General features: G+C 39.1%; 1 protein-coding gene across 6 annotated transcripts in view; it reads left to right on the top strand.

Annotated features, from left to right (window-relative positions):
* The window catches only part of LOC114470730 (protein kinase C beta type), a 61,572-nt gene extending 50,451 nt beyond the window's left edge, over positions 1-11,121 (top strand). For 4 of the 6 annotated variants that reach the window (XM_028459082.1, XM_028459069.1, XM_028459093.1 and 1 more), the window contains 5 exons: positions 210-348; positions 432-512; positions 587-694; positions 2,351-2,491; positions 10,493-11,121. In XM_028459082.1, coding sequence (XP_028314883.1) covers positions 210-348; positions 432-512; positions 587-694; positions 2,351-2,491; positions 10,493-10,645 — 622 coding nt within the window. In that variant the 3' untranslated portion in view covers positions 10,646-11,121. Of the gene's footprint in view, positions 1-209; positions 349-431; positions 513-586; positions 695-2,350; positions 2,738-2,878; positions 4,343-10,492 lie in introns of those variants that run through there. The other 2 variants (XR_003674908.1, XM_028459075.1) reach the window with 2 other exon arrangements.
* Positions 11,122-12,442: the final 1,321 nt, after the last annotated feature.

The following is a 12,442-nucleotide window of genomic DNA, read 5'->3' as shown; positions in this document are numbered from 1 at the left end:
ACAAGAGGATGGTTAAATGGTTATGAGGTTATTTATTTCAAGCTCAGTAATTATAATTAATTGTATTTGAAATTTAGTAATTGTAATTGACTTTCTGAGGATGAAAATTTATTGTAATTTGAGTTGTATTGTAATTGAATATGGGTAATTGAAAACGTAATTGTAACTAAAAAATGTAATTGAGCCCCACCCTGGTGTGTTTTATTCAGTGATCTGAAACTGGACAATGTGATGCTGGATTCTGAAGGCCACATAAAGATTGCAGACTTTGGCATGTGCAAAGAAAACATGCTTGACGGAGTGACCACAAAGACCTTCTGTGGGACACCAGACTACATCGCTCCAGAGGTGAACTACACGTTTTCCTTGGACTGAATTAACAGGTTGTTATTATAAAGCTGTCCAGTATGAATGTGTTCTTGTTGCTTTAGATCATCGCCTATCAGCCATACGGGAAGTCTGTAGACTGGTGGGCCTTTGGTGTGCTGCTCTATGAGATGCTGGCTGGGCAGGTTTGTTTGCACACTCTTCAGTTCAGTTGATAAAAAAACGTGAGTTAAAATGGAGTTTTGCTCTGTCTACTCAGCCTCCTTTTGATGGAGAAGATGAAGATGAACTGTTCCAGTCGATCATGGAGCATCACGTCTCTTACCCTAAATCCATGTCCAAAGAAGCTGTTGCCATCTGCAAGGGGGTGAGAATTAAAGCTCCATGCACAAATGTACCATCATTGAACGCCTCGTCCACAGATCCCACTAATAATATGTTGGCTGCGTGCAATTTGATTAATTACACCCTATAGAAATTATACAACATCTTAGCTCGTAATGCTTGTGTTTCAATAAATGAATGCATGGCTTTCTTTGGTATTAGATCTTTGAGTTTTGAAAAGGTTTTGAGCAGTGGTTCCCAACCTTTTTGGATCGTGACCCTATTTTGTTATCACAAATTTCTGGTGACCCCAAAGACTTTTTTTTTTTTCTCTAATTACTTCTTGGTCATGTTTGTTATACTGTGTAACAAATGAAAAAACAAAGTGACAAGATCTAAAGGCTCATGTTTTTATACTATATTTATTTTATTTTTCTTCATTTTTCTCTTTCCACTGCATTTAATTTAAACTTTTACATTCATATTTGACAAAGTGAAAGTATAGAATGCAGTTGTTTAAGATTGTGTTGTTTTCATTTAAAATGTATTATAGGTTGACATCGTTATTGGTTTTTCCACCGATGTAGAAAACCTGATATGTGCTGCTGTTTGAGACATGTTTTTTTTTTTTTTTTTTCAATTGCAATTTTTCTATTACTGAAGTTGAATTAGGGCAGAGTGGGACATCATATTAAAATTAATGGTTACAATGTGAATGCCATTCATATATATATATATATATATATATATATATATATATATATATACAGTATATATTATGTGATCTAAGATTAAGTTGGGGGGAGGCGGTCTTTGTATATATTGGTATTGGTTAATATCGGCCATGGTTGGGATCAATTATAATTGTAATGGTGCAATTGATAATTAATTACAAGTTTGTCAAAAATTAAATTGTAATTTTAAAATGTGTTACTGTCATAATCGTAATTTGATTAAATTGTAATCGAGTTTTTGTAATTGACTGTAATTGCCATGAAAAGTCTATAAAAAATTGTCAATTATAATTTAATGCAAAACTGGGGAACCATGTTACAGTTCTATGTACAGTTTTACACATATGTAGTTAACAATTATTAAAATATATTTCATATCCAGCTTTCCCACATTTTACCATTTGAAAAAAAAAAAAATGTAAATCTTGGGGTATAGTGACACAAAAAAGGCTCAGACCCCACACCAAAAACATTAAAACCTATATTTTCATTGAATAGGAAGCCTAACAAGGTAACCAATACATATGAAATAAATTAAATGATAGACATTCGTTTTTAGTGTATTTTACAGCTGATTCTGGACCTGTTATCACAGAAAGCTAGCACAAGAGGAAGATTACCTTTTATCTGGTTATTTATTTCAGGCTCAGTAACTGTGTGAACTTTAGTAATTGAGAATGTAATTGTAATTAACTTTGAAGATAATAAAATTATTGTAATTTGATTGTAATTGAAAAAAAATGCTGGTAACTGTAATCGTAATATAATTGTAATTACACATGGATAATTGAAAATGTAATTGTAACTGAAAAATGTAATTGACCCCAACCCTGACATCTTTAGTTAAAATATTGATAGGGCTCAAGTCACCTATTCTTTAGTTTCTTTTTGTTAAGTGAAGTTGTTTTGGTTATCGTCAGGTGGGGAAGAGCTAAATATTGTGGGACTTTATTTTTGATTCCCAGCTGATGACCAAACACCCAGGGAAGCGTCTGGGCTGTGGTCCTGAGGGGGAGAGAGACATCAAGGAGCACGCCTTCTTCCGTTATATAGACTGGGAAAAGCTGGAGAATAAAGAAGTTCAGCCCCCTTTCAAACCAAAAGCTGTGAGTATATCCCACATTTACTCACTCACCTGTATTACTTATTTCTTTGGGAATAGTTGAAGTAAAGAATTCCAAAGGTGGGTTAGGAGAGATCCGATCGCTCATTCCCCAAACCCAACCATCACGTACCATTGGTCACTACTCTGACAAAAAGAAAAGCAAGAGATTTGTGAGTGTAGTCACCAATGATGAAGCTGAGATGTCACTGGCTTACATATGGACCAATGGAAATCCACAGCTTCAGCTGTAAGTGATTTGATTGGTTGACGTCATGTTTTAGTTGTATCTCTCTTTTTTCTCTTTGTTTGTTGTTATCGTTTTTTCTCTCTCATCTCATCCATCATCAAACTCACTCCTTCCCCGCATCTCTCTTCCTCTCCACGGCAGTGTGGGCGCGATGCAGAGAACTTTGATCGCTTTTTCACGCGCCACCCCCCAGAGCTGACCCCCCCAGATCAGGAGCTTATAGCCAACCTGGACCAGGAAGAATTCCAGGCTTCTCATTGTTAACCCTGAGTACCCTCACACAACTCACTGACCAAGCCACACTGCACAGGGCTACGCTAGTAACCCCATACACATCACACCTTTCTTTTTCTTTCTTTTTTTTTTTTTATGAGGGTTCACCAACATGACACATCCAGGCTGCATTTGGCAGAATAGACAGCTCGACGTTTCCCGAGGTGCAATATGAATGAATTTAGTCCAGTGTCAGTGTGTTAAAGAGCTGCAGCCACGAAGAGATTCACAGCATAGCTTATTGTACAGTTTCAGAATTCAAACAGCCAATCTGGTTTCCTCAAAACTCACACATCTCTGCTGACTAGACATAAATGTCGCAAACAATCTACTCAGGTTGAATATAATAATATAATATAATATAATAATTGGTTGAATATGAAAAGTTAGGCTTTCCCTCAGTAACTTAAACAACAGCATGATTCCTTATCACTGTGATCTCGCCATAAATGCTAAATATAAATAAATTAAACGTTTCTGCTAGTTGTTATAGGCTATCACATTGTCATTATCCACAGTGTGCTTGAAAACGGACCAACAATCTCGCTATGATCGTTTCAGTATCCCAATGTGGACTTCAGTCATTAGAACCATACTCTTTTTGAGTCAGGTGTAGTGAGCTCATCTGCTTCTTTTTTCTCAGTTCATTTTTACACCTTTCAGATGACGAACAGTGAGTTTATTAGTCATTACTTTTCTCTTCCTGCGGACATTCTTTACATGACACTGTTGATAAGACATATCACCTCACTTGTAAACACCCATTCATGGAGAACAATATCTACTGTGAGTCCAGCTGTAGTTGGATGATGCTGGTACTGTGTCGGCGTACATATAGAAGTGCCATATTAAGGTTTCCTAGTCATGAGGATGGATTAGATTTAGTTCACAACAACCGTGGAGTAGGGCAGCCAACTTGTGCCATTTTGCAGAACTAATGTTATTGTCAATTATGTGTATTAACGCTCAGCTCCCCCCTGAGAATATCATTGAAAGTCTTTTTCAGAAATTAAAAAACAAACTGTTCTGAGTTGTACATTACTTTTGTAATCAAACAAAGATCTAGGATTGTAACAATGTGTCAAACTTTAGTAAGGCAATATTGTTGATCAGTTTCTGTTTTTGAAAGATTTTCACTGAATAGGAGGTTGATTGAAGGGAAGTTGAGCACATGCAGCGTTGAAAGATGAATCAGTGTTTATCTTAACAGGAGATCCAAAGTTGTATCAAGTCATCAAACTGAAATATTTGGGTAGATGGGCTCATGTAGACTGTGTAATTGTCCTGTATGACTGGAAGTTGATAATACAGTCACTGGTGCCTGCCAGACTATTTCTGCTGTGTGTGTCTTCTTACTGCGTGTTTACAAAAGAACGAATCATGAATGGATTAAATTCAGTTAAGTATTGGTTTGATTAAAGTGGAAGACCAGGTCTTAACCTGTTAACACACATTTAGAAGAGGCTAGCGTCACAAAAGACTAAACAACACATTGGAAATCTATGCTAGTTAATGAGAACTTTTTGTGTTTTTTTAAACTGTATTTTGGTTTATTAAAATAATCATGGAATTTGATGTTAGGTTATCGCAAAAAAAATTAAAACCTAATAAATAGTTTTAGAACACCACAATTTTTCCTGTTTTTTCCTGTAAATCATTCAGTTTATTGTGTCGTTGCACTCTGAAACAAAAGCATAGAACAAATAAGCAATTTGAGTTGAAAACGAAATCATGAAATCCAGTTATAGACCAAAATGTATTCTAAACTTTTGACTCACCAATAAGTACAGTGTTCCCAACACTGCTTTTATGCAGACAGAGGGGGTTGTAAGTAACCAAGAAAAGTTTGAACACCTGTAGGAATTAATAGCACCAGCTTTCAAGGCTGATTCAACCTTCATTGCTGCAGAACAGCTTTAAATTGTTAACCCACTTCATGGTCCCTGAAAAAGACCCATTTGTATAATTCTAAAATGTACATTATTTTTCAGTTTTGGGTAACCAACCCTTTTTTTAACCATTGGCTGTTCAGTACTTACCTTTGTAACGATTCAAGCTATTCATTGAACTTGCATCACTTGAATTACAATAAATCTCTGGAAAAATTAGGGTTAGTGCTAGTCAACAGTTTAAAGTGTAAATACACCCTAAAACCTTATTTTCTGCTGAATACATATTGTATATGATTAGGTATGAAGTAATGTAGTGTATTGATCCTAGTCCCACTCTTCACATTTTAGTCTAAGTCAGGGCTGGTGAACTCCAGTCCTCAAGGGCCTGGTTTAAGTATTGAAATTCAGTATTTTTAGTTGTAATAGTGAGTGTAACTGGCCTCTATAGGTTGAACGCAGGCTATTGTAAATTGAATTTTGCTATTGGCTGAGATTAGATCATTGACGTCACTAACCATCACAATCACTGTTGGCCCCGCCCCTCCTATTAAAGATGGGAGGGGGGACTAGTTCCTTCCTCTCACAGCCCTCAGTGAGAATTGATGCATAACCGTGCAGCGCTGTGGGGGCAGGGCTGCTGTGACTGGACGTGTCTTAACTACTGGTTTTATAAGTAAAATACTTTAAATCCAAAAAGTGTTTATTTCCAAGACATGTTAGCAAATGTGAAATAACCACATTAATATGAAATAAATAATGGCAGACTTCACACTGCTCTGCAACCTATGCAGATTACTTGGATTTGGTATCTTTAGAATAAATTAATTATCAAATATTAGTATTTGGAGATTTTAAAAGAGCTCAGCTCCACAAACCATCATTAGAGACGCCACTGGCCGAGTTCCCCATGCTTCACTCACATCATTGTGCTGTGTCAATGGGGAAAGCGTGGACCAGTGGTAGAGATGGGAAAGTTTCCTGTCCCCACCCCCTCATTTCAGATGGAAGACCTATGATGAGACACTGGAGGAGGTAGGACACCAAATGCTGTGTGTGTGTGTGCGTGTGTGTCCTAATACATGTGCCTTGCCTTGGGCTCACTGCTTCACCCGTTTCAGCACCTTTTCAGTTGTGGTTGAGTCAGCAGCAGCTCTGTTTAATGGTTCCTGTTCTGTTCTTTACTGAAACCATTGCTATTCTATCTCTCTACCATTTGAAGTTTGTCTCTCGTCTATTCTCTGATGTCTGGGGGTCGTTAAAGGGTTTTTTGCAAGTTGGGAGGTAGTGTGTGCTTCTTCATCCTCAGTTTGTTCTCAAAATGTTTTTTGTCTACTTGATCCTTCAGTCTTTTATGGAGTCTGTATTTTGTCTCTTTTTGCAGATGATCAGATGACATAGACTTTGACTTAACCAAACCCGTTGACCAGCTGAACCCATTGGGTTTTGACTGAAAATGGACTTTAAAGTTAGACTTGGCCTTAATTGTAATAAATCCGAGTAATGTTGTGCTAATTTTGACTCACAATTCTCACAATATTTGCCGATATTGCGAAGTCCGCCATGATTTCACAATATTATAAACCTATTTCAAACAGTTACATTTCACCTCAAACTAGAATAAAATACCAAACAATTGGGTCACACTTTATTTGAAGTTTTATTCATAAAGGTTGACATTACGCTGTCATTATTATGACATGACACCCGTCATTAGCATGAATAAGGTGTCATGAAGGCTGTCGTTCGTTACCCTAACCCTTTGTTACCCTAACCCCTAACCTTTCGTTACTCTAACCCTTCGTTACCCTAACCCCTAACCCTTCGTTACCCTAACCCTTCGTTACTCTAACCCTTCGTTACCCTATTCCCTAACCCTTCGTTACCCTAACCCCTAACCCTTCGTTACTCTAACCCTTCGTTGCCCTAACCCCTAACCCTTTGTTACCCTAACCCCTAACCCTTCGTTACTCTAACCCTTCGTTACCCTAACCCTTCGTTACCCTAACCCCTAACCCTTCGTTACTCTAACCCTTCGTTACCCTAACCCTTCGTTACCCTAACCCCTAACCCTTCGTTACTCTAACCCTTCGTTGCCCTAACCCCTAACCCTTTGTTACCCTAACCCCTAACCCTTCGTTACTCTAACCCTTCGTTACCCTAACCCTTCGTTACCCTAACCCCTAACCCTTCGTTACCCTAACTCCTAACCCTACATTACCCTAACCCTTTGTTAGCCTAACCCCTAACCCTAGACCCACTAGATCTCTCTACCAAACCAAAAAAATACCAACATAGTTCCAGACGTGTCATCATTTAATGACACTTAAAGAGTAACTAAACCCCTGCTTTCTGCTGACCTGCCACCAGGAGGGAAATTCAATAAATGCCTTGATTATGGGCATTACTGCTGTAGCAGTAAGACACTCTGCTCATAGCCATAAAGCCTGATATATGGTTCTGCGTAAAATTGCTGCCGTAGATACATGTAGCGCTCTACGTAGGCGTAGACCCCCTCCCCGTACCCGACGTGCTCCTCCAAAAAATCCTGACTACACGTTGAGTCGACGTGGAACACAAGGGCTGTGATTGGTCATCGCCAAACCTCAGCCCCGGTCACTACCTTTTCCAGTCACACTGCCATGTTTCAACTTTTTGTGGAGCGATACAAGAGTTGTTTGAAATTGAGTCAAAGAGAGAACAGAAACAGACTAAAATTGCCAGAGTTTTATTATTTCCTTTCATGGCTGCAGCACGTGTGAAGCACCGCCAAACCCAGTCAATCACAGACAAAAGGTGTGTTTACTGTTATCATCGCTACTCTGCCTCGTCCCTGTACCTACAGTGTTTGTGTGTGCATTTCATTAACAGTAAACAATGACAGAGGAGCAGACATGATGTTATGTTTAAAGCGATCTTTACAGCGTTGTCCCGCTCCCAACTCCCCACTCTCCGGGGCCGTGGACCAGGTTACCTCGCTGCTCTCTTTGTGCTCTACGGCAAGGGCGGTGTCCCGCCCCTGGCGTGACTGTTGACCGGAGCAGTTGACAGTGCGCTTGATATACTTTGTTTACAAGTTGCCTATGTCTACGTGGGGCAAAAAGTATTTAGTCAGCCACCAATTGTGCAAGTTCTCCCACTTAAAAAGATTAGAGGCCTGTAGTTTTCATCATAGGTATACCTCAACTTTGAGAGACAAAATGAGAAAAAAAAATCTGGAAAATCACATTATAGGATTTTTTATGAATTTATTTGCAAATTATGGTGGAAAATATGTATTTGGTCAATAAAAACAGTTAATCCCAATACTTTGTAATATACCCTTTCTTCAATGCCCTTGCTGATGGAAGAAGGTTTTCACTCAAAATCTTACGATACATAGCCCCATTCATTCTTTCCTTTACACGGATCAGTCGTCCTGGTCCCTTTGCAGAGAAACAGCCCCAAAAGCATGATCTTACCACCCCCATGCTTTACAGTAGGTATGGTGTTCTTTCTCCTCCAAACACGACAACTTGAGTTCTTACCAATAAGTTCTGTTTTGGTTTCATTTGACCATATGACATTCGCCCAATCATCTTTTGGATCATCCAAATGCTCTCTAGTAAACTTCAGATGAGCTTGGACATGTACTGGCTTAAGCAGGGGGACACGTCTGGCACTGTAGGATTTGAGTCCCTGGCGGCGTAGTGTGTTACTGATTATAGCCTTTGTTACTTTGGTCCCAGCTCTCTGTAGGGCATTCACTAGGTCTCCCCGTGTGGTTCTGGGATTTTTGCTCACTGTTCTTGTGATGATTTTGACCCCATGGGGTGAGTTCTTGCGAGGAGCCCCAGATCTTGGGAGATTTTCAGTGGTCTTGTATGTCTTCCATTTTCTAATAATTGCTCCCACAGTTGATTTCTTCACACCAAGCTGCTTACCTATTGCGGATTCAGTCTTCCCAGCCTGGTGCAGTTCTACAGTTTTGTTTCTGGTGTCCTTTGACAGCTCTTTGGTCTTGGCCATAGTTGAGTTTGGAGTGTGACTGTTTGAGGTTGTGGACAGGTGTGTTTTATACTGATCACGAGTTCAAACAGGTCTGTGAGAGCCAGAAAATGTGCTTGTTTGTAGGTGACCAAATACTTATTTTACCGAGGGATTTACCAATTAATTCATTAAAAATCCTACAATGTGATTTTTTTTCTCATTTTGTCTCTCATAGTTGTTATACCTATGATGAAAATTACAGGCCTCTCTAATCTTTTTAAGTGGGAGTACTTGAACAATTGGTGGTTGACTAAATACTTTTTTGCCACACTATATATTGAAAAATAAAGTGCACGTTTTGAAACCGTTGTTTTAATGTTTGTGTCCAAAAAAACACGTGGTTAGGTAAAGTAGGCAAGTACTAATCCAGAAATAAATTACATTTTAAGATGCTTAAAAAACATAAAACATTGTTTTATAAGACCGGAAGATAAACAAGGGCTTTTTAATGCTCATTTGTAACAACAACACAGCCACAACCCCCTAGCGGCAGGGCTGCCAATCACATAGCGAGGCGTTCCTTTTACGCAGAAGTAAAAGGGCCAACCTCTGCGTCATGCCCCCAATGTAGGTCCTGTCGCAGAACCATATACAGTATCAGGCTTAAGACGAACACGTACGTCTGCGCACACGCAAGACAGACGGGAATGCACTCATAGCGTAGATGTCTGTAAATACACCATCTGATTAGCGCAAAATCTGCTCTTTATTGAAGCACAGAGTCAAAAACATCACTGGCACATGCGGAACACAGTGAACTTCCTCATTGGCTGTCAATCAATGCTCACTGAGGACTGTGATCGGAGAATAGCCTCTCCCTCCTTTCTGCTTTTATAGGAGGGGCGGGGCCAACAGTGAAAGTTGATGACGCGGGAATCTTGAAGAATCCGTTTCAGCCAGGAGCAAGATTCTATTGTAACAGACGGTGTTCAACCCTTAGAGGCCAGTAACTCTGACATTTTACAACTAAATACGCACAATTAAAATACTAAAATGTGAAGAGTGGGACTCGGATTCATAAACAGCACTACTTAATACCCAAATACATTTGTATTCAGCAGAAAACAGTGGGTTTGGGGTTTAGTTACTTTTTAATGACAGCCTCCATGACATCTTATTCATCCTAATGACAGCTTAAAGTGTGACCAGCAATTGTAACAGTGAAACATTTCAGACATTTAAACGGAAATCCTTCTTTTTGACAAAGAATAAAAAACCTGTGCCGTGTTTCACTGACATTGTTGATCAGTGGTTTGTTTCCATTGATCCAATTGAATCGTTGTGCAACAAATTGATGTATCAATCTAGATCAATGGATCATTACACCCCTAATTACAATTGCCATGTAGAGGCTTGGATATCCCATAACAGATGGACTGACATGAAGTGTTTTAACATCGTCCTCCCCCCTTAGATCATGTCTGTCTGCTAAGAACGATCACCGTTTCCTCATCTTTGTGCTTTATCCAGAAAGTTGTTCCACATGTTGTCCACAGTGCTTTTTATTCATTAAGGAATTGTTTATGACTCTCCTGTCTTTGTCCTTTTTACATTTCTTTTACAGAAGTCTCGAAGAGACGTCGGCAACTTTGACAAAGAGTTCACAAAGATGGCAGTGGAGCTGACGCCGACTGATAAGCTTTTCATCATGAACCTGGACCAGAATGAGTTTAAAGATTTCTCCTTCACTAACCCTGAGTTCGTCATAGAAGTCTGAGGAGTTCCTGTTGGATAAGAGTATTCATCCACCTACATTGATCCAGTAACATTTCATAGACTCATCCTGCATCTTAAAGCCACGTCATTTCCGCTACAGACATGGACCTCGACAAATGTGATCACAAATAATAATGAAAATAACTTCTAATCTCTTTGGTTTAGAGCTGTAACCATGTGGTAACCAGCATATTTTTTTTTTACTTAACATAGTTTGTATTAAGAGAACCTCACCATGCAGAAGATCAATCTGCCAGTCGAGAATTACGGTGAATGTGTGTATCCATCAGCGACCACCAGTGTGTCTGTTTACTTAATTTTGCGATTCTTCAGCCAAGGAGAGCAGCGTCATAAACATTCCATGATCAGTGTGTCAAATACACATGTATACAGTCCCCTGGAATGTTGTCAAGTTTGGTTGCATTTTTAATTTGACATAAGGAAGATTTGGGAAAAATATATTTTTAAGTGAAAGTTTTTAATGTCTTGTGTTTTTTTTTTGTTTTTTTTAAATCAGTGTTTACTTGATAGATCCTCTGCTGCAATCACAGCATTAAGACTGTGAAAGTTTTTAGTATTTAAAATCTATGTTCATCAGCGTTTTCCAAACTTTTTTTTCAATTCCAGAGATGCTCCCACCATCATACTTAAACAGTGTGATTGGTATATTTCTATTGTTGAGTGAAGTCAAGACCTTCTTCCACTTGCTTGTTGTGTTTTGGGTCCTGTACTACGAAGCTGGATAAGTATATTCGGGATATCTCTCTGTTAGCGGGCTTCACCTCACCAAACATTCTCCGTCACAGAGCAGCTGTACTACGAAGCGAGATATTAGCTGACTAATGTTGGTCAGGCCAACAGAAAAAAATCTGTTTCCTGCAGGATGTTATCCGTAAATGAAAGGATTACTTTGATGCCTGAATATTCTCTCCTGTCATCATCACATCAGATCCGCACAGCGACGTGCTCACAGAATGATCCACCTTTTATTGGGCAGGTTGTTTTCCAAGAGAACTGAGTGGTCAGGAGGCGGGGCTTTTGTACTCGCTCAGATCTAATCCAGAACAAAACCTGGTCCTGACCAGGTTAGGTGTTCAGCCTAAGTTACCACGGGGATTTAGCCTCGTAAGATGTTCACCAGGGTCGTAGTACAGCACACAGAATAAATCAGGGAAGTTAGCAGGGTAAAAAGAAATCCAGCTTTGTCGTACAGGCCCTTGGTGCTCTCTAGTCGAGCTTAAAGCTGTGACTGGTAAAACAAACACACTGCTGAACACAGTCACTCCTACAGGAGCTACTGTTGGAATAAGTTTGTATTTTAGTAGAAGTAAATGTAACAATCATTAATATCTGGAGAATTACCAATGGCTCCTGCTTTGCAACCAAAAGCCTTGGCAATGAAGGTGATAACGTTTCCTACAGGTTGAGAACCAGAATATATTGTATTTGTTGTTGTTGTGGAAACTTCTTTTCATATTTTAAAACAAACTATATCATACAGTCTATAATTCAGTTATCAAAGCAACAAAGAGGTTGTCAGTATTCCAGGTACTACATGTGTGTGCAGGCAGCGTTCTGCACTTGGATGAAGTTGAAATACACTGATTTATCGCCTCATGTTTCAGTAAAAGTCCTGAGCTTAGTCTGCAGCACGTCTCGTCTTCCAAATTAATGCAAAACGATATATATATAAGAAAAGAGAAGTCGTTGTCACACATGCTGCCTGTTCGGTGGAGGTATTTAAAAACAGTGTTTCTTTTGCTTAGTCACACTTTCACTTTTTTCTATGGCACTGTGT

The sequence above is a fragment of the Gouania willdenowi genome, chromosome 1 (genome assembly GCF_900634775.1).
Source record: "Gouania willdenowi chromosome 1, fGouWil2.1, whole genome shotgun sequence".
Classification (NCBI taxonomy): Eukaryota; Metazoa; Chordata; class Actinopteri; order Blenniiformes; family Gobiesocidae; genus Gouania; species Gouania willdenowi.
The sequence above is the reverse complement of the archived record's forward strand: the minus strand, read 5'-3'. Positions and strand labels throughout refer to the sequence as shown.